Source organism: Terrapene carolina, unplaced genomic scaffold (assembly GCF_002925995.2).
Source record: "Terrapene carolina triunguis isolate 2854851 unplaced genomic scaffold, T_m_triunguis-2.0 Scaffold232, whole genome shotgun sequence".
In the NCBI taxonomy this organism is placed as follows: Eukaryota; Metazoa; Chordata; order Testudines; family Emydidae; genus Terrapene; species Terrapene triunguis.
In genome coordinates this window covers 5,525,348-5,552,036 of record NW_020664583.1, presented here as the reverse complement: position 1 = coordinate 5,552,036, position 26,689 = coordinate 5,525,348, and the positions used below count along the sequence as shown (strand labels likewise).

General features: G+C 40.4%; 2 protein-coding genes across 4 annotated transcripts in view; one reads left to right on the top strand and one right to left on the bottom strand.

The window, feature by feature from the left end:
- Positions 1–26,689, bottom strand: part of CENPP (centromere protein P) — a 353,315-nt gene that overhangs the window by 57,037 nt on the left and 269,589 nt on the right. The gene's annotated exons all lie outside the window — the stretch shown is intronic.
- ECM2 (extracellular matrix protein 2) overlaps positions 18,618–26,689 on the top strand; it is a 38,464-nt gene continuing 30,392 nt past the window's right edge. The window contains exons 1-2 of the mRNA XM_026656692.2: positions 18,618–18,860; positions 25,281–25,599. Coding sequence (XP_026512477.1) covers positions 25,305–25,599 — 295 coding nt within the window. The 5' untranslated portion in view covers positions 18,618–18,860; positions 25,281–25,304. The remainder of the gene's footprint in view (positions 18,861–25,280; positions 25,600–26,689) is intronic.

The window sequence follows — 26,689 nt, the reverse complement described above, 5'->3', positions numbered from 1 at the left end:
AAAAAAGAATATCCTCTTCTGCATGTATTATGGGTTATTTGCCTGTAGCTATAGTAATTTCATGGCTTTATATCCTGGAGCAGCAATTTGAGGAGAGACCCATTCAGAAACAAATGGCTGATCGAACAATAATACAAACCCCTGTGATTGAGGACATTTTTTCATGTAAGCTAGCAAAATACAATGTTCAATGACTAAGAAAAAAAACAGGGTGTGTAAAAGCAAAATCAGAACACGTCCGCATTTCAGAAATAGATAAATAATGGGTTCAGATAAAATCTCCCCCATCCACTTAAGGTGTCACACTAAACAGGAGGCATAAGAGAATGAAGTACACTATGATAACATAACGAAGAAGTGTAAAACTAAGAATGATTATGGAATATTTCAATCTCAGGAGTGCATTCTGGCTGGTGTTATATGTAGATGCACGCTATAAAATGCATAGCCGGCAATAGGATAGGACAGGGGTAGGCAACCTATGCCGAAGGCGGCACGCGAGCTGATTTTCAGTGGCACTCACACTGCCCGGGCCCTGGCCACGGGTCCGGGGGGCTCTGCATTTTAATTTAATTTTAAATGAAGCTTCTTAAACATTTTAAAAACCTTATTTACTTTACATACAACAATAGTTTAGTTATATATTATAGACTTATAGAAGGAGACCTTCTAAAAACGTTAAAGTGTATTACTGGCACGTGAAACCTTAAATTAGAGTGAATAAATGAAGATTCGGCACACCACTTCTGAAAGGTTGCCAACCCCTGGGATAGGAGATCAGGAGATAGATGGCTGCCCCTGCCCTGCTGGCCTTTCCTCAATGTCACAGAAAAACACATCACTTTCAGCCACAGAAGGGCATTACATGTTTGTGTGTGTGCACACTCCAGTTTCTAAACAAACATTATCATACAGCCCCCTCTACACATTAGTCTTGCTCATAATAGGCATGTCTCACTGAAGAGTTAGCCCAGATGATTGGTGAGCATCGATGTTAGCTTAGCTCAGGTGTGAACAGCCACACTGCAAAACTCTACCAGAGATACTGTGTCTTCACTGGTGCTGTGCTCCCCTATGTATGGGCTTGTCTACACTACCGCTTAAGTCGAGGTAAGTTACATTGCTCAGGGGTGTGAAAAAGCCATCCCCTGAGCGACGTAAGTTACATCAACTTAAAGCAGTGTCCACATTGTGCTGTGTCGGCAGAAGACGCTCTCCCGCTGACATAGCTGCTGTCTCTTGTTGATGTGGAGTAATTATGCCGACGGGAGAGCATTCTCCTGTCAGCATAGTGTGTCTTCACCAAAGGTGCTAAAGTGGCGCAGCTGTATCAGTGCAGCTGGGCCGATGTAGCGCGGTAGTGTAAACTAGCCCTATATCAGTAGGACTTCTGGGGGCATATTCCATACTCCTTCTGTGCTGAAATAAAATGAGCTGCTCTATGATTCTTTCCCAGTGGATTGTGGGAGAACTTGTCCGTCCTTTTGGACACACAGGTAAAGGCATTATGAGATGGCATTATAAGATGGTCAAAATTGAGTGATTTAGCCTGCATAATCACTGTAAAGTAGGTGAGCTTCCAAATCAAGTGAAAGTGGAACCCGGGCTCTAACCCAAAGCCCCAACCATACCAGCTAGCCTGGGATAAAAGCAGCAGTTAACTTGGATTCACCAACTAGATAACTTGACTGTAGTGGTAGAAGTGGAGTACATTCTATCTGTTTTCAGGAACCAGGTAGAACTTGACCCAACACACAGAGGGTGAGATTTTTCAGAAATGCTCATTGTAGGCCAGTGCCCAATGCTTTTGAAAATCCCACCCCTACCCTATACATTGTGACTGTATGAAGGTAGCAATGGTTTAAAAATAGTAAAATTGTCCTTGGAAGAGATGTTACTGACACTACGACAAAGTGTCTAAACTACTGACTTTCATCCTCAAAGGGTCAAAAGGATATTTTAAACAGATAATGCTCAAGAAAAAAATTAAGTATTTGTTTCATGAATAAATGACCTTCAATGGGCTTTAGAAAAATCCATGGCCTACAAACACAGCAAGCACTCAGAATCTTACTTTCACCAAGTTTTTCTTTCAGATCTGTCTCTCAAAGCATTCAAACATACTATTCTCTTATTGCAGAGCCAGCTTTGTGCTCTAGCCAGACGAACATACTCTAGCCAGACCCATGGGTAGATAAAGCTTTTCAAACATGGCAGAATGTCCTTCTGCAGTAGAATAAGTCACTCTGGATGCTGAGGGAGTGAAGTTTCTTGTCTTCAGAAGAAATGTAGCGTTTCAGGAAAAATACAGGTAAGAGTATCATTTGATTGGAGTGGAACTCAGAAACAATCTTGGCAAGAAATTTGTGGTCTAAGTTGAAGAGAGACCCTTTCTTTGTGAAACACTGTATAAGGAAGGTCTGCCATGATGGCTCTGAGCTCGCTGATCCTCATAGATGAGGTGATAACTGCTAAGAACACCACCTTCGTGGACTGGTGTGCCATGGTATAAGTCATCATGGTTTCGAAAGCTGGACTAGTGAGCTTGCATTGGACATGGCAAAAGTCCCATTGTGGGGTAGGTTTAAGCACTGGTGGAAATGTCCTGATCAGGCCTTTCATTAATTGTACTGTAGCTGGGTGAATAAAGATGGACCATCCTTCCACCAGAAGGAGGAAGGTACTAATCACTGCTAGGTGTACTTGTAGTGAACTAAAAGAGAAATCTGAAATCTTTAGAGATAGGAGATAGCCTAGATCTGGAATACTTACCATATCTGCAGTATATTGGTGCATCTCCTTTTGGCTCAACAGCAGGTTCTAGTAGACTCTTTTCTACTCTGGTTAAGGATCACCTAAATGAGGGCTGAGCCTGAGCATGCTATTTCTGATGCCATCCAAAAACCAGGCCATGAGATGGAGTGAGCCTGGATTGGGATGCTTGGTCTCACCCCTCTTTCCCACTAGCTTCCCCTCATCTAAAAAAGACTGAAATGGGGTCCTGTCCTCTTTGGGAAGCTTGTCTGTGAAGTCTGCAAGCCTGTAATACGTATTAAAATCGTATTTTGCTAGCACCACTTGGTAGTTAGCAACACAAAATTGCAGGCCTGTGGAGGAGACCTTCCTCCTCAGGAGGTCCAGACTCAGAGCTTTTATCCACCAGACTCAGAGCTTTTATCTACTATCTTTTGATAGTGCGACCTAGCCCTTTCAGCAGATTTCTGTACCACCAGCGAGTTGGGAGCAGGATGGAAGAATAAGAATTCAGCCCCTTTTGCAGGAACAAAATACTGTGTGTCTGCCCTTTTCGATGTAGGGGCACAGGAAGCTGGAGTGTGCTATACCACTCTAGTTGGTTCTAGTCTGACCTCATTGATGGACAGCGCCACCTTACTCGGTCCCATCGGCTACAAGATGTCCAGGAGCCGGTGTTGAGGTCCTAGACCTTCTGTGATGGGATCTATAGGTCACTGGCCAATCTTTGTAACAGCTCCTGGTACTGGCAATGGTCATCAGGCAAAGAAGGAGTGACTGCTTCGTCTGGGGATGATGAAAAGCCACCTTCGAAACCATTGATACCTGCCGATCCAGTTCCACCTCCTCCTCCTTGTACACCGATGGAACCAGCTGGCGAGAGGGAGAGGAACAGTACAACTCCTGAGAGGGGTCCAGATGACTGCCATAAGGATCCCACAGACCCCAATAAGGCCAGAAAGAGGGATCTATCTGTTACAGGGAACCCAAGGGAATAGGTACCCACAGTCCCTGGTGGCTGGATCAAACCCAGTGGAAGGGGAAGCATAACCTCTCGATAGTCTATTGGGGCTCAATTGCCTCTATGAAGATACCAGTGCAGCCATCTCCTCTGATTCATCCAAGTCTGAGAATCCATCAGTAGTGGCAGTGCTGTCAGTACCGGGGCACTCCTGCTGGATGTGTGAGGGCTCTTGGGACAGTTATGTAGACTCCTCCTCTGGAATAAGGAGGACTGGGCTGGAAAGAAGAGGAGACTGTGGATAAGGGAGGAATATATCCTACAATGTTATATAAGTCTCAATATCCCCTGGTGTCTGAGGGGTTCCTGCAGTTAAGTCTGATGGATCTGGTGCACCCACAGTGACTGGACAGTCTTTAGATGGACCAATGATAGGTCCAGACCAGCACTCATAAATAGAGCTGGAGAGTATCTACCCTAATGCTTGTACCGAGGTGGACCGACAGAACTGGCAGATCTTCCTTTTTACGTATCTTGCCGTCGGATCTGGGAGTCTTCATCGGAACCGGTTCCTTAGGTTCCACTTGTGATGTCTCACCTAACCTGGACTTGCCCAGTGAGGAAGCATGTTTCTTAAGATCAGTCCTCAATGAGGATCTGTCCTTGCGCCCATGAGAGTGCCCTCTACTTTCATTGGGAGCCCTGGAAGAAGAGTCCTTGGATTTAGATGTTGATGGCTATGCTCCAAGGCACACTCTTGGAGGGACGCTGCTAGGCAGTTGAGGTTGATGTACGGGGGGAGAGGAGGTGTCTCCCTGGCCAAAATGCCTTCTCCACCAGGTGCTTCCACAGGCAAAGCTCTTGAGTTTTGGGTGGGAAGGAGCAACAGATATTGCACTTTGCAGAAACATGCACTTCACCCAGAAAGTACAGGCAGTGCTGATGTTCATCACTGATAGACACGGATGAAGGGCAGGAGAGGCAATTTGTGAATGCCAGGACTCCGGGCATAGTCCCAGAGCTGGGAGAGGTTCCCCAAATGGGAAGAAAAAATACTCTTCACTATACTATAAACTTTTTAATATTCACTACTAATCTAAGACTATTACCATTTACATATGTTTTCTATATATTTTATGCAATGAAGTGAAGGAGGACATGATTCGGACTCAGGCCATGAGGTGGTAAGAAGGAACTGTGGAGTTGTCGACCCACATTGCCCTTATACCGTTGGTCGGGAGCACGAGGAGAGCTACTTGACATGTGTGGGCCAACAAACACTACTTTGAAGAACTTCTGAACTCGGGAGTATAATAGGCATGCCTGCCCACATGTGGAACACATAGGGACCATAACTTAAAGAAGAAATGCCTCTTTTCCCTTTCAGAACCATTTGGGAGGTGGAAACACATCTCAGCACTGCTCCACATGAATAAGCATAGAGGCATGCAGTATGTGTATGTAAGGCAGGGGAGGGAAGTGAATGAAGGGACTTCCTTTACAAAAAGATACGTGACTTGAAAAACAAAAAAAACAATGGATTGATTTGTAAGCCCTGTAAACTAGCATCCTATGATGTCACAAAAGACATCAAGCTCCAACAAATATCACCGGGATTTGGGGGCCTTGAAGAAGGGAAACTGAAGTAGTGGATTAAGAGTGGAAATGATCTTACACTTAGGTCATATACAAACCCAAGATTTTTAGCTCATATTTTCACAGGAACAATTTATAATCAAAGCAGGACACTTCACGGCTCATGTTGTGCAAGCAATATAATGCCTTCTCAAAGGATCACTGTGCAATGTGCCTGCCACAAAATGATCTCAGCATGGTGCATATACATGCCTAATTAAAGACATGGGTATGACATCTCTCACAACTAACTCTGAGGGGCCATTTTACAATCAACAGTGGATGGAGTCTATGATGTAATCAATGTTAGTAGTTTTTATGCTGATCCAGAGGAATTTTCAAATACCATATACACTACAAAGATAGATAGACAGGAGTTGATGGCAAAAGAATTGCTGTAAATGTACTCCCTATGGATACATACCAAGAAAGCTTACGGACTTACCCCATACTAACATAAGTCTATAAAATTTATAGGCTTTGGCTCTTGGAGTCCCTATTTTGTTCAAACTGTACACTCACAATTGGCTCCACAAGCAAAATACAATTCAGTGCAGTTCGTTTAATATCCTTTCTATCCAGTAAATCAACAAGTTTCTCTATCTTACCCCAAGGTCACAGACACAAATTAAAAATTTCATAAGACTGTATAAGGCATAATCCATTTGTTTTATACACACACTATTTAGAACATCATATCTTGGCTTCACTAGAGTGGAGTTGGCCTTGCAAATAGCCTTGGCTTCAAATTTTATTTAGAGATGTCAAAGCCGAGGACACTTAGAAGCTCATATGCCAACCTACTGTTGGCTCCAGTCTATTCTGCCTTTTGCCTGTCACATTTAAACATGTGGTATGAGGGAACCAGAAATGATAGATGTGATAAATGGTAACTGACAAGCAGTTTGAACCAGAGATTCAAATGACAAATAGAGGTAGGGTTGCAAACTTTCTAATCGCACAAAACCAAACACCCTTGCCCCGCCTGCTGCCCGGCCCCTTCTCCAAGGCCCCACCCCCACTCAGTCCATCCCCCCTCTCTCTGTTGCTGACTCTCCCCAACCGTCACTCACTTGCTCATTTTCATCAGGCTAGGGCAGAGGCTTGGGGTGCGGGAAGGGGTGAGAGCTATGGCTGGGGTGTGGGCTCCAAGATAGGGCCAGAAATGAGGGGTTCAGGGTGCAGGAGGGGGCTCCAGGCAGGGGATTGGGGTGCAGGGGCTTGAGGTGGGGCCACGGACGAGGGGTTTGGAGAGGGGGCTCCAGGCTGGGGAGTGAAGCCAAGGGGTTCAGAATGTGGGAGGGGGCTCTGGACTGAGTTAGGGGGTTGGGATGCAGTGTGGGTGCGGGCTCCAGGAGGGAGTTTGGGTATGGGAGGGAGTGCAGGGATGGGGCAGGGGTGAGGGAGGGGGTGTGGGCTCTGGAGTGGGACTGGGGATGAGGGATTTGGGGTGCAGGAGGGGGTGCAAGCTCCAGGAAGGAGTTTGGGTGTGGAAGGGGGCTCCTGGCTGAGGCAGAAGATTAGGGTGCAGGAGGGGGTGAGGGCTCAGGCTGGGGTTGCAGTCTCTGGGTTGAGACCGGGGATGAGGGATTTGGGGTGCAGGAGGGGGCTCAGGCCTGGGGCAGAGGGTTGGGGTGCAGGAGGGTGTGTGAGGTGCAGGCTCTGGGCGGCGCTTACCTCAGGGGGCTCCCTGGAATTGGCAACATGTCCCTCTGGCTTCTAGGCGGAGGCGCGGCAAGGCAGCTCTGCATGGTGTGCGCTCACTGCCTTTGTCCTCAGGCACCGCCCCCACAGCTCCCATTGGCTGCAGTTCCTGACCAATGGGAGCTGAGGAGCCAGCACTGAGCCCCCTGGCCATCCCTCCACCTAGAAGCCGAGACATATGTTGCCGCTGCTGGGGAGCTGAATGGAGCCAGGTAGGGAGCCTGCCAGCCATGCCAACTGGACTTTTAATGGCCCGGTCAGCAGTGCTGACCAGAGCCGCCAGGGTCACTTTTTGACTTGGCGTTCCGGTCGAAAACCAGACACCTGGCAATCCTAAATAGAGGTCAAGCAAAATCTCAGTATTATCTAACTGCAGTCTTTTGATGTATATGAGGCTTTCTGAAACAAATCTATTAATTCACCAACACAGCAAATACATAACAAAAATTACATCTAAAATTGATATTATATATTAATTGTATTATAGTAGCACCCACAAGTTCCAACCAACATCAAGGCCCTATTTATTGTAAGTGATATAAAAACAACCCTGATCCGGAACTGTTTATTTATTAAGGAGGACTCACTGAGCTGAAAAAGCTGTGTTACATGACTGAGGGAAATATATCCAATTATTACTTAATGTTTCTCATCAGTAAAAGATGAGGTTATTAGTCTGATTTTTTTAGTCAAAAATTATGCAGCTGATATTCTTACTCGTCAGTTGGCGATAAATGAAGTATTCTGTCACATGTTACTGACTAGGATCCCTAAGCAAAAGAGTTGCTCTACTGGGAGTTTCAAAGTTAGCCAAATTGATTTTATATTTAAAAAAAAAAGAGAAAGAAATCAAAGACAAGATCAAACATGGAGAGGTGTCAGAGTCTTCAGAAAATGTATTTTTCGAAGGCTGGGGAGAAATAGTCTTTTAGATTTTAGTATCTAATTATAACATTTTGGACTCATAAAATCATTCATAAAATATTTGACTTGGAAACTTACACTTAATCTAACTATTAAAAAGATTACATCACCAGATCCCTGTTTTTTCTTTTATAAGAGTTTCATTAAAGATCAGAGACTAAGATCCTTTTATAAAGAGCTAACAGATGCTTAGCTGAAAATATAAATGAAAGCACATTTCAGAGGCTCTCATCATTTTTTAAAAAATGAGATCAGTAAAAATAATTCTGTAACAATCATATTATCTTCAAAGCAATGCAGCAAACCATTCAGTGTCATAAAATGTTAAACACTTTTGCTGTTATTAAGAAAGAATAAGAAAGGGGTACTGGAAAAAAGCATACATGATGTAGTTCATCTGATACAATTCTTTTTAAAAGGGAAGTGAAACAGCAAGTAACATACTAAAATTCTTTTTTCCCAATGCAATCTAAATTCATAGCCTGTAAGATTACAAGTGCAAAAACAGATGGGTTTGGACAAGAAATATATTTTCCTGGCTGTAGTAATGCACAATTGCAATATAAATCACAACTGTAACATTAATTAAATGCTATTTTTGTATTTAATATAGAATATGCAGAAACATTAGTTAAATATGAAGTCAAGTAACATACAAGCTATACTTCAATTAGAGCTTAGAAAGCCAGTGTTGTCTATATTAACACTGCTGCTGGTGGTAACAGCTGTGGGAAATGTTAACAAAAAATCCTGGGCAATGTCAGTGCAGTGATGGAAATTTGCAAGTACATTTTCAAAAAATCTTTAGATGTACATGCAGAGATACTGTATATTAGCAGAATGCCCGCAACCACTCCCTCTGCTGGTATGGCAGAGCCCAAAGGCTTGTCTAAATGGTCCATTTCTCTGCACCAGAGAAGAGTGAATTCTAGCGCACACTAGTGTGTTGCACACTAACTGTCCCAGGTGGATCCTTCTGGAGCACACGAAAAGTTCTCTAGTGTGCATTAACTTAGTACTGTTTGAAACAGGACTACAACAATATCCACCAAGAAACTTTAAGTGTGTGCCAGCGGGGTCCACACAGGCCAGTTAGTGCATAAGATGCTAGTGCACACTAAAATTTACACCCCTCTGGTGCAGACTAATGAGCTATGTAGTCAACGCCCAAGTCTGCTGAACTTCAGGGCAAATGCAGGATTTCTAAATGTGTGCACGGAAGACACTGGGCACATGAATAATATTAATACAAATTAAAGGTCACAAAAAAAAGACCCAATCCCCAAAACACCTATGACTTCTCCATCCCCACCACCTCTCTATTCATCTCTACTTGTAGCAAAAGCCCAGGACTGGCTTGAAAGTCAACGAATTCAAGGTCTGGTAAACTGATTGCTAAATATGCTCACAGAAAATGCCCTTCCTCCAATTTCTTTATAATGAACCCAGAAGTCTGTTAACTCAGGCACATCAGCTGATTTCAACTGCTGTGGTATTAAACAAGGTAAAAAGCAGTAAAATTCCAGACTTTTATTTGCAGTAGGATTAGAAAGGAATCTGATTTCTGCATAGTATTCAGTACTGATGAGTATTAGGCAAGAGATTTAACTGCCGGCCATCACAGTCAGCATGAAGTATTTGTTAGGGTTTTTAAAATTATTAAACTATAATTTCTGTGTATTTTAAAATATTTTATTTTTAAAATATATTCAATGCCCATAGAAAACTTGCTATGGCAATAGGCCCTGTCTAAATAAATAAATGTGCACAAATGATTCTGAATGGGTACATGTTTTCATAAACTAAAAATCCTCCAAAAACACATATCCAACTGTGTAGCTAAATTACTGGTCAATTGAAATAGCTTCTTAACTTCTAAAATTGAGTGCTTTATTCCACAGAGGATTAAAACCTGATTGTAATCAGTGGCTCAAGATTTCAAAGGCTAGCATGTGTTACGCACATATCTCCTCCTCCCCTGAAATTTTTAACGTATATACACATGTACCACATGAGATGGGAAAACCCCAGACATCATTACCAGTCCCTACAAAGCCATCCCAACTGCAGCCACAGGCCCCAACACCTCATCCACGCAGTCCACACCCACTCAGCTGCCACTGGGTTGGATAGCAAGCCAACCCTGCACTCACCCACCCATGAGTTTATGTCCTGCAGGGCTGAACCGAGCTTCCTGCTTCAGGTGTTGTGACCTGGCTTAGGCATTGTCCCGCACCCCCTCCCCCCCACCTCCCAGGTGGCCCTGCTGCCAATCATGTACCCTGCGCATAACAAGTGTATGGTTGTGGCAGCCACTGGTTATGCATACACTCAACTGAAATTTCATACTTTAGCCATATATCTTAGCTGATTCCACAGAACTGTACCAAAACCCTTTAAAATGTGGATGCTGTACTTGTTATAGAAAAAAAAAGAGTTTTATTTCTTCAGATGCTTTTTATGAGTGGGGTCACTCATAAATGAATCATTTTGAAGAGGTAGTAAGTTCTCTTCCTCCCTATTGTGGAAGCCATGTTATAAAAATCTAAGATTTAGCAAGATTTGAGTTTGTCAAATTTGGCAGTATCACTTTTAATTAAAAAATGTTAACATAGGAGCAGTGTCCCTGTCTCTCATGCAAGCATGTGGTGGGATGGGGCAGAGGGAAACAAGAGAAGCAGCCTCTCCCACCCGTCATGAAGTCTACAGGAAGGCCAGGTAGACTTTGCACTCTAGGAAGCACAGAGACTGCTGTTTCTACTCCCCCCCTAGGAGCAGATGGTGGGAACTCTGGGAGGCATATTGCCTTACAGAGGGAGAATGTCTCTCAGTGCTCCATAGGGTGGTCTGGTTTCACAATATCCCTTACTATGGACTGTTCCTAACTGCGCAAATGAACCAATAGTTATTTATTTTACACAAAAAGCAAAACCAAGAAAGCTATTCTAATGGGTCCAGATCAACAAAAGCCCTTATCCATGGAAACTTACTAAATAGTGAGTAAAGACTCAGATGCTGTGGTTCAACAATTGAAGGAGAAGAAAATGGAAAAAATACAGACTAAATATTTTTTTCTAAAGGAGCAAGAGCGCTTAACATTCAAAATTAGTCAATAAGTTTGTATATATCAGTGTATACAAAAACCAAACTGTGTATTCTGAAATAAATGTGGAATAACTCTTTTATCTTTAAGGATTAGTTTTACGAAAGCAGAATCAAATATATTACAATCCTAGAATACATTTACAACATAGTGAACAGAGAATTAGTCAGGTCTCCAACAGTTTCTCTGTATACAAAATTATCTTTTCATAGTTATTTACAAAGAAAAAGGATTTGATTATTTGTTAGCAGTGTTGCCAACTGATTATTTTATGATGAGTCTCATGGTATTTGGTATTTTTCTTGAAGCCCTGGCTCCTGGAATCAGGCAATTAGGTGAAAATTTCAGCTTCCATTAAATAAATAAATAAATAAAAAAGGAGCTCTGCAACTGGAGGCAATAAAACCCCCCCCCAAATTATTCATTTATTTCAATCTTTGTGATTGTTTAGCATTTAGGGCTAGTAATATACTATGTTAGAATAGTACTTTTCATGAGGAAATGTATCCAGATTATGCTTCAACCTACAATGCCTCTGCTACATATGAAGTTAGTAAAATTTTCATGATTATGCCATGTACAGTAGGTTATTAAACAGAGTTAAATGATGCCTAAAGAACATTAAATTTGCAAAGTGAAGCATCCCAAGGAAAATACCCAAGTTAAAATTGAACATGCTAGCTTTAACTCTGCCCTTGGAGCTCATGCATTATTACAGTCTTTAGTTACAGAATCACATATTGTTTCCATAGGATCCCTAATTTATTTAGTGTGGAGGATGGATGGTGCGCCGTAAATGAGGCAATGTGTTTCACCAGTCTTTAAGGTTGTGGTGAGGATTCCTTAAGCATAGCACACTTTATGCTGACTGTTCCTGAAACCCACAAATGGGTTGTTGTCAATAGTGGGTTGGAAAGCACTGCACTTCATCTGATCCTTAGTTGGTGGAGCAGTATTGCAGGCTGCTCCAAGTTATGCCAGAACCCGTTTCAGTCCCCAACAGCTACAGGATATGGAGAAGCGGAAAGGTGACTTAGAGCCACTTCTTCACTCCCAGCTATACCAGTCATGAATTTTGTGCAGCATAGTATGTGGCCCTGAGAGCCTATAATACAGTGAAAGAGGATTTGTGTATGCATAAAAATATTACGTTGAAGGAACCTTTCCTCATTCAATATGCTGCTAAAAAGTTTTATTAGATATATGCTTTTTAAGATGGTATTGAATGATGCCCCCAGACTCCATAGGATTGATTGCTCATGGGGCAGAGTAAAGAATTACTCACTTTAGTATGGTATTGGAAGACTGAACCCATAATTTGTAGCCTGTAAAGTGCCTTTGAAAATGGCAATATATCAAACTCAATAAATAATAAATCATCATCACAAGTAACAGAAATGTATACATAATGCTATCCTTACCAAAATGGCAGGGAACCAAAAGAGCATTTTCACCAACACATCAGGCAAAAAAGCAGAACTCACAATTTAGAGTAAAAATAAATCTATTACACGTATAATTGTGTATAGTGTAGAAACACCCAATAGATTACTAAATTCTGTTTTAAAATGTGTGCTGGAAATATCATGCTAGTACCCTGCTGGGAACCATTTACATTGATATTGATTTTTTTCATTTATTATAAAAACAAATTAAACAAAATAGTGTAAAAAAAGGAAAATAATAAGTCCTAGAATGTCTTAAGATGGAAGATTTGCTACATCAATGTGGCATTCCTAGTTCTGGCAACTGAATTCTATTAATAATAGAATAAAAGAAATGAAGCAAGCTGACTAGCCTTAGGACATGGAGTTGTACAGCAGAAGGATCCCATATTAGGAAGAACAGGATAGATAGTCTGCCCCAAAATTAGAGTATAAACATTTGATGTCTTCCAGAAGTGGAAAGACTTGAAATTTAAACTACATATTGAGCACATTCCATAAATATAGGAGCAGAATGAGAAAATGATTTCTAACTAAAGAGGGTCTTTAGTTTTGGCAGTTAAAAATATAGGAAAAAGAAAAAAACTTTGTTTAACCACTGAAAAGTTTTCACAACACACAATTTAAGTAGTCAAAGAATTTGTGAAGAAAAAACCACTACCCTATAAAAGTTCTCAAATATAGGACCATAAGAACAGTTGAGAAATGTTATATAAATCACAATGACTTATTTTTGTTAGTAGTTACAGTGAACTGTATAGCAGATATGGAGCATTAAGTTGTTAGACCGAGATTGGGGAGGAATCTTCATACCCAAATACAGTAACAGCAGCAGCAAGTTCCTATAGCATCTTGTAATAGAAAGCCATTCCAAGATGGCTACAAAAAATATTAAAAAAATGGTTTAATACATCATGCAGGGGTAATAATAATTTTAATAAATTAGAGAAAATAAGGATGTTTTGAGTTTAACCTTAAACAAGAAAATTATCATTTTTTAAATTTTAGAGTAAAAAGAATACTCATGAAAGGTGTTATAGACTATTTAACGTGGTGACTGAAGTCCTTTGTTTATCCAATAAATAGGTACAGTTTTGTAGTGCAAGCTTCCTTCTACGCAGGCCGAGCATACCTAAACTCTGTCCCGAAGGAACTACCTCACAGGGTTAAGATAACAATTCTAACTCCATGCTCATTCAATCTGTGTCTCTCTACTGAAACTGTCAGTGTCACTAATTGAGTATCTTTCCAGGACCTGAAGAAGAGCTCTGTTTAAGTTAGAAAACTTGTCTCTTTCACCAAAAGAAGTTGGTTCAATAAAAGATATCACCTCACCCACCTTGTCTCTCTAGTTAGTGCCACATGTGATATGGATAACTACCCACTAGGAACTAAACTAAATTCTTCAGCTTATTTTTATAGAAGGTTATTCAGTAGAGATTAGAAAAGAACAATTTTGGGGTTATTACCAATGTTGGATGGATCTGAACTGGTGACCTAAAAATGAATATCTCTATATCCTATTCCCCTGAGCCATCCTGGTCAGGGCCGGCTCCAGGCACCAGCCCACTAAGCTGGTGCTTGGGGCGGCACCTGGAGGGGGGCGGCGCGGCGCTCCGGCCCCCGGGGAGAGCGGGGCCATGGCCGGGCTCGCCGCCCTCCCCCCGGTGCTCTGGCCGCCCTCCCCCCCGGCGCCCTCCCCCCGGCCGCCGGGGGGGGGAGAGAGGAGCCCCCGCCGGGGCTCGCCGCCCTCCTCCCAGGGCTCCGGCCGCCCTCCCCCCGGCGCGGGGGAGGGGGGGCGCCGGCCGGTGGCTTTTTTGCCTGGGGCGGCAAAACATTGGGTTTTGTGAACAGACATTGGGTTCCACAAATGAGATGAACAGCTAAAAGAACAACACATGAATACATAAGATGCTAGGAAATATGAATAAATTGAATTAAGCTAGCAACCAAGAAAACAGAGCGCAATTAACAACGGAAAAAAGCAAATGAAGGTTGGTTACTTGTAACTGAAGTTCTTTGAGATGGACTCCGCATATTCATACTCTTGGGATGCGCCAACTGGTGTAGCTGAGACAATCAAACTTTCTCATAGTAGTGCCTGTTAGAATGCTCACACACACACCCCTCCTCCACTATCAACATTCAAGTGTGTTCTGACGCCATGGCTATAGAAGCGGGCATGGTGCCCACTGCCGCCTCAGTTCCTTACACCACTAAAGTGGGAATACCAAGTAATACTGAAATTAGGACTCCACAGGAGCAAGATAGGCAGGCAGGGTGTAAGAAAATGCTGAGTCCATCTTGAAGAATTCTGGTTACAAGTAAGTAACTTTCATTTCTTCTTCAAGCATCATCTGCATATTCCCATTCTTGGGATAGTTTAGCAAGCAGTACAGAGAGAGAGAGGAAGGGAGGCAGAGTCCTCATTAAACAATTATTAGAGCACCACTCTGCCAAACTTTGCATCACACCTGGCTGCCAGATCCAATGCATAATGTTTCGTAAAAGTGTGACTCAAATGCCACATAGCCATTTTGCATATTTCAATAAGAAGAATATGTTTAGTACAAATGCAGTCACGCTTCTAGGGCTCTAAGAGGAACAGAAGAAAATAGGTAAGCTCCTCTGTAACACTCTTCAATACATTGTCTAACCCATCTAGATAGAGACTGTGCTGGAAGGATCAGACCTTTAGAGTTATCCACATACAAGATAAATAACTTAGGCAAGGACATGAAGTTTTAAATTCATGGGGCAGAGTAACATCAGAGTGCTCTCTTTGTATCTAAGGAATGTAACCTAGATTTCCCCTTTATTTGTACCAGGTTTTGGAAATAATACTGGTAAATTAATACTTTGATTTACATGAAACTTTGAAATAATTTCAGGAAGGAGTTTAGGGTACTGACTAAGAACCACCTTGTCCTCATAAAATGTAGTATAAGGGAAGTCCACCATCAAGGCATCTAGCTCACTAACTCTTCTAGTCGAAGGGCTTGCTATTATTAAAGCTATCTTTAATAAAGATGAAATAAAGAGCAGCTCACTAGAGATTCAAATGGGGGAGAGGTAAGTTGTGCTCAAACTACATTTAAAGGGTCCTATACTGGTAGGTACAGATTCAATAAGCCCTTTACAAGTTTTTCATCAACATATGCAAAAAACCCACATTGATTTTCCATTAATGTGAGTATGGACTGCTGCTATGGCTGCTAAATGGAACTTTAAGGAAGAGAGAGACAATCCATTGCTTTTAAATGGAACAAATATTCTAAAATAAGTTACATAAGAGCTAAAACTGTGTCAACATTTTTATCAGACACCCATAACACAAATCTTTTCCATTTAAGATTGTAACTTTTTCTAATAGATAGTTTCTAGCATTAATTAGTACTTGTTGCACTTCTATAGAGCACGATTTTTCTAAATCTGTCACTGGACTATTGCCCAAGTTGTCAGATGTAATGATTGGGAATCTGTGTAGAAGACCTTCCCTTCTTGCTGGGACAGTGAGACCATTGTTATTGGAAGCATCTTGTATTTGCTGTTGGATAAAAGGAGTAACCCAGTGTCCCCTGTTGCCTCACCCATGCTGGAACAATTAGAATCACGCTAGCTAAATCCTGTCTTATTTTCTTTTGGACTTTTTAGGGTAGAGGGGAAATGCATGTATCAGACCCATTTCTTTATCAAGGAGAAACACATATGTCAATTATTGACTCTCTGAATCCACTCTTGAGCAAAAGCAGGGGCATCTCATATTGGATCGGACGTGAATAGATTTATGCCTGGAAACTCCCAATGGTTGAAAATGTTCTGAATCACCAATTCCTTTAGAGACCACTCGTACATCTGTAAGGAATCCCTGCTCAGTTGATCTGCTGTCTCATTGTGTTCTCCTGCTACACATAAGGCAATTGGGTAAATGTTGTATAGGATATAACAGTCCCAAAGTTTTATCAACTCATTGCATGATTAAGACTAACGAGCTCCTCTCTGTTTGTGCAAATATTACAGACATATTGTCTATGGCCACATGAATTACTGCATTCTGCACTTGTGGAAGAACACTTTGAGAGGAAAACAGCCCAGCCCTAAGTTTTAACATGTTTATGTGCAGCAGATGTTCTCTGAAGCTTCAAAGACATTGAAAGAAAAGGTTGTGGAGATGTGCTCCCCTAGTCTTATCTTGGATGCATCTGTGGTAACTATTAATGTAGGGGGAACTGGGTTGACCAAAACTCCTTTGTGGACTTTGTGTGGTTTCAGCCACCACATTAGAGGCAGATGAATTTTTACCATATTGTCCATGCTAGGTGTGAAACACCTTAATAGACAACGTTGAACTGACCTCATTCTGAGCCTGGCATATTGAGTCACATACATTGTGGATACCAGAAGGCCTAAAAATATAAAAAAATATATTACCTTCTGCGAGGATTGTTGTACGGTGGTGCTTAGTTTCAAAACCTCTTTTCCAGAAGGAAAGCCCTCTCTCCTTTCTGGAGTTGAGGATTGCCCCAAAGAAAGAAATCCTTTGGGATGGAGACAGAAGGGACTTTCTTTTGTTTATGAGAAGATCCAGCATTCCAAACAGAGAACAAATGATCGGAATGTCTTCTTCTGACAGAGCCCTTAGGAGCCAATTGTCTAAGTAAGTGAAAATTAAAATCCCTTATCTCCCCAAATACGCTGCAGGCATGTGGTGAAAACTCTGGACACAGTAGAGAGGGCAAAGGGTAAAACCGTATATTGGAAATGGTCTAGACCAAGGGTAAAACAGATATTTACAATAAGAGGGTCTTACAGAAATACTGAAGTACACATTTTTGTGATAGAGAGCAGTGAACCAATCCAGAGTAGACAGGATTAGAGCCAGTCAGAGCCAGGGTTAGCATTCTGAAATGAAACTTCCTGATGCATCTGTTTAAAGCTCTTAGATCTAGAATTGGTCTGAGAATTCAATTGGGGGGGTGGATGGGGCGATTAGAAAGTATCAGGGACAGAACCTTTTGTTCTTCTATAGCGCCTGCTTGCAATAGGGTTTGCTGAACTGTTTTGTCTTATACAATATGCAAGATTCTTTGGGCAAGGATAATTTCTTCCTGTACATTTTGAACAACTCCAAACACACTGATAGAGTTTAATAATTGTTTTCCCTCTGTGATTGTATAGTAAAGCACAATATAACCTAAATAACTGTATGAAGAGGCAATATGTTTTCCTAGTATCTATTCATCATACACATGCTGACTAGCAATTATGGCAAACTAAATTGTTATACATTCCATAACTATCTTCTTAGAAATTTCTCATTGTGTGGCTTCAAACAAACAAAAAATGTTCAAAAGATTAAAAGGCCCTGGAAGTCTCTCAGTAAACTCCATCTGGTAGATACATTTGTCATTTCTGAGACTAAGCAGACCCAAAGTCTCACCAAGCTGTGACAGTCTACAAAAACTCAAGCTGAGTGGGAAGGAATTAGCCTCACTGGCACACAAAGAACTTGTGGTAATGTATCATGCCCCACCCCCCTTTCATGTTTGGGTTGCTGTATTAACATCAATGCAGCTTCTGGGTAGCTGTGCTTCAGTGTCATATTTCAGGATGTAATTTACCCTTACAATAATAAAGAAAAGGAAAATGCTTCAGTCATTTATTTTCCGTGTGCATGTTGCAGTTATGGTGAAATCAGTTGCTGTAAAAAGACAAAAGAAAAAAAAAACATGGCAAGTTTTATGCTAAATCTTGAATGAAAAAGTTTGTTTCATGTAGATCTTAGTAGTCTACACAGGGAAGTGGGGATAAAAATGTGAATTCTGGAAAAACTAGATCTATGTTCAGAAATAAAGGTTATGCTTGGATAGGTGTACAGTCTCTCTAAGCATAATAAATCTACAGTAAAATAATGTCACCTGGAAAATTATTCAAAACATTTACAGTAGAACTAAATAAAAGGAAAATGTTTTCCAGTTCCCTTGAAAATAATGCACTTTCTTGTTACTTACATAAGCATATCATTTACAGAGAGCTTCCAGCTGTGCCTTGTCAGCCTAAGGACCAAATGCATTCTGCTGCTTTTCATTTTCCCAAAGTGAGGTTTTTAGTTTTCTGAATAACTTATTAGATGATTCTCTGCACACAGAAGAGAGCAGCGCTTTGTCCCCAGGGAAAGAAGCTATTTCAGACTTCATTAAGGAGTCATCTAACATATTTCAACAATCCCTACTGTTGCTCTCTTTGTTTTAAAGATATCAGTCTGATTTTGTTTCATTTGCAACTGGAGACTAAATGACACCAAGCAGAATCTACTGTTAGGTTAGATTACCAGGTAAAATACATTTTACATTTTCAATTATTGCTTACAGCATGGTGTGGAATGGCTTAAACTACATGTTAATAGTGTGGTGTTTAATACTTTGCAAATATGTTTAAAGGTTAACAAGATTAGTTCTTTATAGCAAATACTATGTATAAAAGCTTTTCTAAAATAAGAAAGTATGCAGTATTGGGTGATCTGGGCTTCTTTGTTCCATATGAATGCTTGGGATAGCTAATCATAATTAATTTCTATGAAATTAATTTCAATAACAGTATGTTAATGTTCAGAAATAATTTTAACCCTCCTGCATTGTCAGAGAAAGTGATTAACTCAAAGAGATTTCTGAACTTACTCTGAATAGAGTCAGATAAAGAAAGTATATAATATTCTCTGCGGAATGTTTATAAAGGATCATTTGTTTAGAAATTAACTATTTCTTATCACATAAGGCAAAACAACAGAAAGACTGAACACAGTAAGAAAGAAAAACAAAATAAGTGACAAACAATTAATTACACATTGTAAGTGAATAGCAGAGAGGATGAAGAATCTTATACAAGCATGACTTAAACATTTCTGTAGAAAATATGTCCTATTAACCCAAGTGATAAAATATACACTATATCAGGGAAAACTATTGTTTAGTGTATTAAGCAACAATTACAATATAATAATTTCAACATAAATCAATACTAGGTGTCCAAGTCACAGTGTTGGTGATATGCAATGATTTACAGTTATTTTAATTGTTCAAATCTAATTTTGTTTTAATTTTCATTTGATTAAAATTTGACAACACTATGTTAAATATTATTTTATGTTTGCTAATTTAAGAGTGTCAATAGTGGGTGCAAAGAGTAGTACCAGTTGATTCTGTGGCCTTTTCTTATCTTACTGGTCAAGGACTCTAGCTGGAAAAAAAATGTAGTATTAAACTTTCAGTCAGCACTGAGAAATTAATGTTCTTGATGTTAAACTACAGCACTTGAGTTCACATGTATCAGTAGAAACTGATTATATAAACTAGTTTCACTTTACCTTACAGAAACTGTAGTTACAGTGTAGTTTTACTCTTTGATATTTGTAACTACTACTACATTCACACAACGAAGGATAATTCCAAAGTTAATATAATGCAGTTGATAGGTCTGAATTCTAAAAATATATGCATAAAGTATGGGAAATGTATAATAAATATTTCTGTAATTTAGGCAAACCTCTGGTTAAATGAATGAGTGGTAATTAGCTATCAAAACAATCACTGTTTATTTGCAATGCAATTCTTGTGTAACTACAATGTAATTACAGTCACAATATTATTAAATATAACCTAAAGATTTAACTGTAGAGATGTCACTGAGTGCTTGATGTCATGAAAAAACATGCTCAAGGCTTCTCCTTACAATCAGCTCTTTCATTCAACCCTTTTGAAGTTTGGCCCATCTATAGTTCTGTAATCTACTGTGCAGATTTATGGACAGTCAAAAGAATGCAAGTCAATTACAAATCACAAAGAAGATTAGGCCGCTTGCCCTTGGTCACATCTGCAATGTTAGGTACCAGGAAATAAGCAAGCTTTGAAAAAGGCACCATTTAGGATATTTCTTGAGTTTCTGTGTGTTGGCATGTTCAGTAATATTTGTTTCTCATAAGAAAAAGGTACCAACATTCAGTGCCACAGTGCATACAGCATAATGAAGGGTGTAAATCTAGTAATTGAAGAAGGCATTTGGGTGTAATATAGCCTGGATTCTGTTCACAACTCTGCCACTAGTTCTGTATATGAGCTTCGGTGAGACATGTAACCTCACTGTACCTCAATTTACCCATCTGTAAAATAGGAATAACGCATACCTACTTAATTAATGTTTGTTAAAGTACTCGTACATCCTCAGATGAAAGTAGCTAAACAAAGATTATTATAAAGAGGTAAGTACAAATTTACTGTTCTAAAAATTATTTACTACTAACTTCCTGTACAAAAACCAAAATATGAAAATTCTGCTATGAGTGGCATGAAAAACATGGAAGCCACCATATGCTTTGTATCAAGAAAAGGAAATCTTGGAAAACCTGCAGTATGAAAAATGACCTGACACATTAGCAGAAAAAAAATCTGGGTGATTAAAAAACTGTTTTAAGATCAAGAGACTGAGGCAACATCTTACATCTATCTATGCACGAATATAAAGGCATTATTTGAAAAGGGATGTGCTGACTTAATTTCACTAAATTACAGCAACAGCTAATCTGTTATTCATCTATCAAGGATGGTCAATCATCTTAGTGACATCCTCTAACGCAGTATTATTTACAATTACATACATTATGTATACTCTCAACATAACAAACCAAAATCTAGTTTAAGACAAAGGACTATTAAAATAGCAGAAAATGTAGGTTTTTGTGGGTGCTTCATGTTATAAGAACTAGAGTATGAAAACTTAATGCCCATGCATTTGTACTGTAAATATGTGATTATGGCTTCCAGTATATATAGAAGTTTTTGTATCATAAAAAGATCTAAATTTCTCATGCTTTGACATTGACTCAAGATGTCATGCAAGCAATCTCATCACTAATACGGTGCAAACACAAAAAAATCACAGCAATTTCCTATAAATATTTTTTGATTAAATGGATACCTAAAAAGACATCAACTACTTAACTTTACCTTTCCTAATATTAAATGTACTAGATGTCTACTTCAGCATTTTAAATGGATGCTGCTACTGTAATTTGTGAAACTGTAAATATTAAAAGGAACTTCATTTTTCCCACAGTTATTGGGATCCCAAAATCTTGCCATTTTGAATCCTGTTTTAAATGTAGTCTAGTTCAGGTGAAAAAAATATTCTAGATCCTAGGGCAGAGGTCCCCAAACTACGGGGCATATCCCCCCTTAGGGGGAACACAGAGGAACGCACGGGGGGCACGGCAGGGCCCAGGACAGTCCCCACAGGGGTAAGGGAGGGAGGGCCACCCAGCCCCGCTCTGGCCCCGGCTCCTGGCCCCAGACCCAGCCCTACTCCCAGCCTTGGCCCCCAACCGTGTCCCGGCCACGGCTTCCGCTTCTGGCTCTGATCCCAGACCTACTTACTGCCTCGGCCCCTGGCTGTGGCTCTGTTCCCGGCCCCAGCTGCAACCCCAGCCGCAGCCCCCAGGTCCCTGTCCGCACTCCCCTCCTCAAGCAGCGGCCCTGCTCCTGGCCCTGTCTCCCAGTGGGGGTGTGTGCAGACAGAAGTAAGGGGGGGCACAGTCGTGAAAAGTTTTGGGACCACTGTCCTAGGGTGATACAACACTTTTATCTTAAGGCCATGACTAATATTCAAAAGACTCTGGACACTTAACAGAATTTAACTAAAAGTTACATTTACAAGAACAAAAGGTCAGTATGGCTAAAGAAAGCTAGTGCCAGAACAAAATTCCTAACAACGTCTCCCCCAAACACAAATAAAGCCCTTCCGCACAACTATCATAATCTATTATTTGCCAAGCCCTAATGTGCTCAGTGCTTTACAAGGCACAAGGATAAATACAAACCCTGCTTGAAGAGCTTAAAAAAGAAAGGAAAGTAGTTGCTTTAAGCCTCTCTTGGAAGGATGCCACAGCTTTAGTGGAGGGAGGGATAGCTCAATGGTTTGAGCACCGGCCTCCTAAACCCAGGGTTGTGAGATCAATCCTTGAGGGGGCCACTTAGAGATCTGGGGCAAAAATCAGTACTTGGTCCTGCTAGTGAAGGCAGGGGGCTGGACTCGATGACCTTTCAAGGTCCCTTCCAGTTCTTTGAGATAGGTATATCTCCATATATATTAAGTCTATAAAGGTGGCAAGGTGTATTCCAAATCACAAGTCCTCATCAGAGAAGGTCCCATTTTCTCATCTTTGTAGGATAATAATATTAGCATCTACAACAGGGATGGGCAAACTATGGCCCGGGGGCTGCATCCCGTCCTCCAGATGTTTTAATCCGGCCCTCGACCTCCTGCCGGGGAGTGGGGTCCAGGGCTTGTCCCGCTCCGGTGCTCCAAGGGGCTCCACATGTTGCCCCTGTCCCCACAGCTCCCATTGGCCACGCTTGGCCTTGCCTCCGCATAGGAGCCAGAAGGGGGACATGCCGCTACTTCTGGGAGGTGCTTGAGGTAAGTGCCACATGGAGCCTGCACCCCTGACCCCCTCCCGCCCTTCGAACCGCTTGGTCCCAGCCCGGATCACCTTCCTGCATCCCCAACCCCTCATCCCCAGCCCCACCCCAGAGCCCTCACCTCCTCCTGCACCCCAACCCCCAATTTCATGAGCATTCACTGCCCGCTATACAATTTCCATACCCAGAAGTGGCCCTTGGGCCAAAAAGTTTGCCCACCCCGATCTACAAGGTTGTCACAACAAGTCAGAAGACAAAAGCTGGTGAAATACTTGTCATAAGTACCTCTTTTTGGAGTGCATTCGACACTTGAAAAACAGCTGTGTGACATGCTTGCTGCATTCCAGAAAATGTCTAGTGGGTTTTTTTAACCCTGTTTGTTGGCGACAGTAAACATAATTTGACGACTGGTTCAGTGTAGGAATTCCATGATCTTTAGCCATTTTGAGATGTGTTTTTAGTAGTGTAGGGACAACTCAATATGGAACAATCCTTTTGGATTATAGTCCTTGTGTACTTCACTAAAGATGATTTGGGACACAACAGAAAGAAGTGGATTTGCCAATGTGTGAATAACCCAGTCATTCCTGAGGTGAAGAGGTCGTGCAGCCATAAGCAATAGTGGTGATCAAGGGCTGGAGAAAGTATTCCTTCAATTACAGCCATCAATGAACTCTTGTCTCCTTCCTTGGCTGGAGGCACGATTTGTATCTAACAGAAAACTAACAATTCTCTCTCTAACAATACAATGAACTACCACCATAAACTTAAATGTAGCCCCAAATGTACAGCTAGTTACTTATTAGATGAGCAATGAACATGTATTTGAGCAGTATGGATATGGAAATCTGTTCCATATTCAGGAAAGGATTTTCATATCCGTGCTGCCTGAACACAGTGCTTATCTGTTTAAAAATAAAAATAGCCCTGTATCCAGGCCTATATTTGAATTCAAGTGTACTGCTCAACTGTAGAGAGTCACAATTACAAGAAGTGAAGAGTCCATGCCAACCTGCCATTTTGGGATATGAGAGCAGTCCAGGGTGGATAAAAATCAATGATTTAAAAAAATAAAATAAAAAAAATTGGATTTTTTTTATTTAAATCAGATTTTTTGATAAAATGCTTTTTGAGGAAAAAACCTATCTAAAGATAGTTTTAATTAAGTATATCTTTGAGCTATAGTGTCTCATCATGGAATAGGGATTATAAATTCTAATTCTATAGTATGAGACAATATATTTATGTAATGTTTAAGAAAAGTTTTGTAAATGAGTTCCAATAGTTCATGGATTAGGGACCCAATCTTATGGGATTCCAGGGGCTTCTGTATAGATTATTTAGGTTAATCTTTCTTTCTACCCAATGGGCCTCAGTGCTCAGTCTACAAGATACCATCAGAGATGCTTAGTTTTGCAGTTCTCAAACTGTGGATTTGTGGCTCCAGAGATAACATGCTTGTTAACAGCAAATAAATAAATAAATAAATAAATTATATATAGAGGTGAGAAATAACAGACCTCAACAAAATGAAGGTGAAGACGACTGAGTTAGCTGCAGAAGCCAATATTTTAAGTTTCTCATGTTGACCTGGCTGACATAGTCGATTTATTTTTTTTTTTAAATATTTCATTTAACTATTTTAGTTAAAAACAATTTTAACAAAAACAACCCTGATTTTAAAAAACTTGAATGTTTAACTAAATTCAAAAATTCATATGCTTGTTTTGTTAAAATATTAAGTGTTTGCTGTTGAAGAAAAAAATACAGAATACATAACGTTGTTTTAGTTAAATAAAACAATTTAAATGTCTGCCTGGTGATGTTCTCCTCCTAATACAGCATGGCAAGAAAATCCTCCAAATATTAATGATTAACCTGTTGAATTGGAGATAGTTCACCTCCCAATGACTTCATAAATATCTGCTTCAATTACCTTTGGTAAATGAAATAACCAAACAATCATATAGCTGTAAAACTAATCTGAAAAGTTTTCAAAATAAATCACTTAAAAAATGTATAGTGTGTACCTTCTAAAAATGAAACCTACATCTACCTCTGAGTTGTGAAGAATATGTATTAAGGTTATAACAACCAACAAGAATGCACTTTTATGAAGAAATCCATGATTAAATCGAGTCTTCCTGACTAGTGATTTAAATCATGATTTAAATCAATTCCACCCTGGAGCAGTCTAAGTATTTTCTGATAACTGTGCTATAAACTTGCATTACATGACATATATTATAAAAAGCTGTATCTATATCTCACTTTTTCTTTTTTAGGACACTGCTTGTGAAGGGGAAAACATGCAGTCTGCATCTTTGCTTTATTATTTCCTGCTTATCTGTTGGTGTATTGATTTTGCTCAAAATCAAACAAATGAAATTCCTAGGAGGCAAAGAAGGAGAATGCGCTATAGAGGATCAAGAAAGGGTTCCTCAGCATACCACAGACCAAACAGACAACCACAGATTAAGACTTCAACTACTGTTGCTGTAGTACCAAGCATTCCCCTTATTAATATTGATGATGGCATTACAGAAGTCTTTGACTCTTTTATAGGTTTGGGTGGACATGAATCCAGTTACAGTGTCTTACCAGGTAAGAAGAGAACAATGATGTTTTGCATTATACCTCTATACTTGTAAACCCTCCTCACTGTAGGCCACGCTTTTCCTTTGCTTTAAAAGAAATTAATGCAACTGTAAATTTAAATTATACGCACACATTATATATATCTATATATATTCATTCAATGGTAAAAAATTATGTGAATGAAGAGTTAAGGTTACTTGGTGGTATGTAGAGTTGAGCAAAACTCAAACATCTGCAAACCAGAAAATTCACAGTTAAAGTTGCCCATGCAAACTTAACTCTGCTCTCTTTCAGAAATGCCCCAATATGCCCTATTAACACACACACCTTTACTTTGCCAACCCCTCAGCTGCTGAAATGTACAAGTGCTTTACCTCCTTTTACAACTCATTCACACTCACCTAACTAACACTATTAAAGGATAAAAAGGTTGCCCACACCATCTTTCCTCTACCTTCTTTAAGCAATGTCTCAATATGCACATACCCACACCAGCTCTTGGCACTACTAGATTCAGGAAGTTCCAGATCCAACTCCCCAGAAAGAATACCACATGTATACAATTTTAAAACCATTTCACAGCCTTTTACAACAACCTTACACTTACTCACAGGACACCATCTCACTTTAACTTAACCATCACAGTTAAACCTGACATTAACCACACTCACTTTATCTGGAGTACATGAAGACAATAAAAGCTTAGACTGCTCTCATATTCCAGAAAAAAACAACAAGGAGTCTGGTGGCACCTTAAAGACTAACAGATTTATTTGGGCATAAGCTTTCGTGGGTAAAAACCTCACTTCTTCAGATGCATAGAGTGAAAGTTACAGATGCAGGCATTATATACTGACACATGGAGAGAAGGGAGTTACTTCGCAAGTGGAGAACCAGTGTTGACAGGGCCAATTCAATCCGGGTGGATGTAGTCCACCCCCAATAATAGATGAGGAGGTGTCAATTCCAGGAGAGGAAAAGCTGTAATGAGCCAGCCACTCCCAGTCCCTATTCAAGCCCAGATTAATGGTGTTAAATTTGCAAATGAATTTTAGTTCTGCTGTTTCTCTTTGAAGTCTGTTTCTGAAGTTTTTTT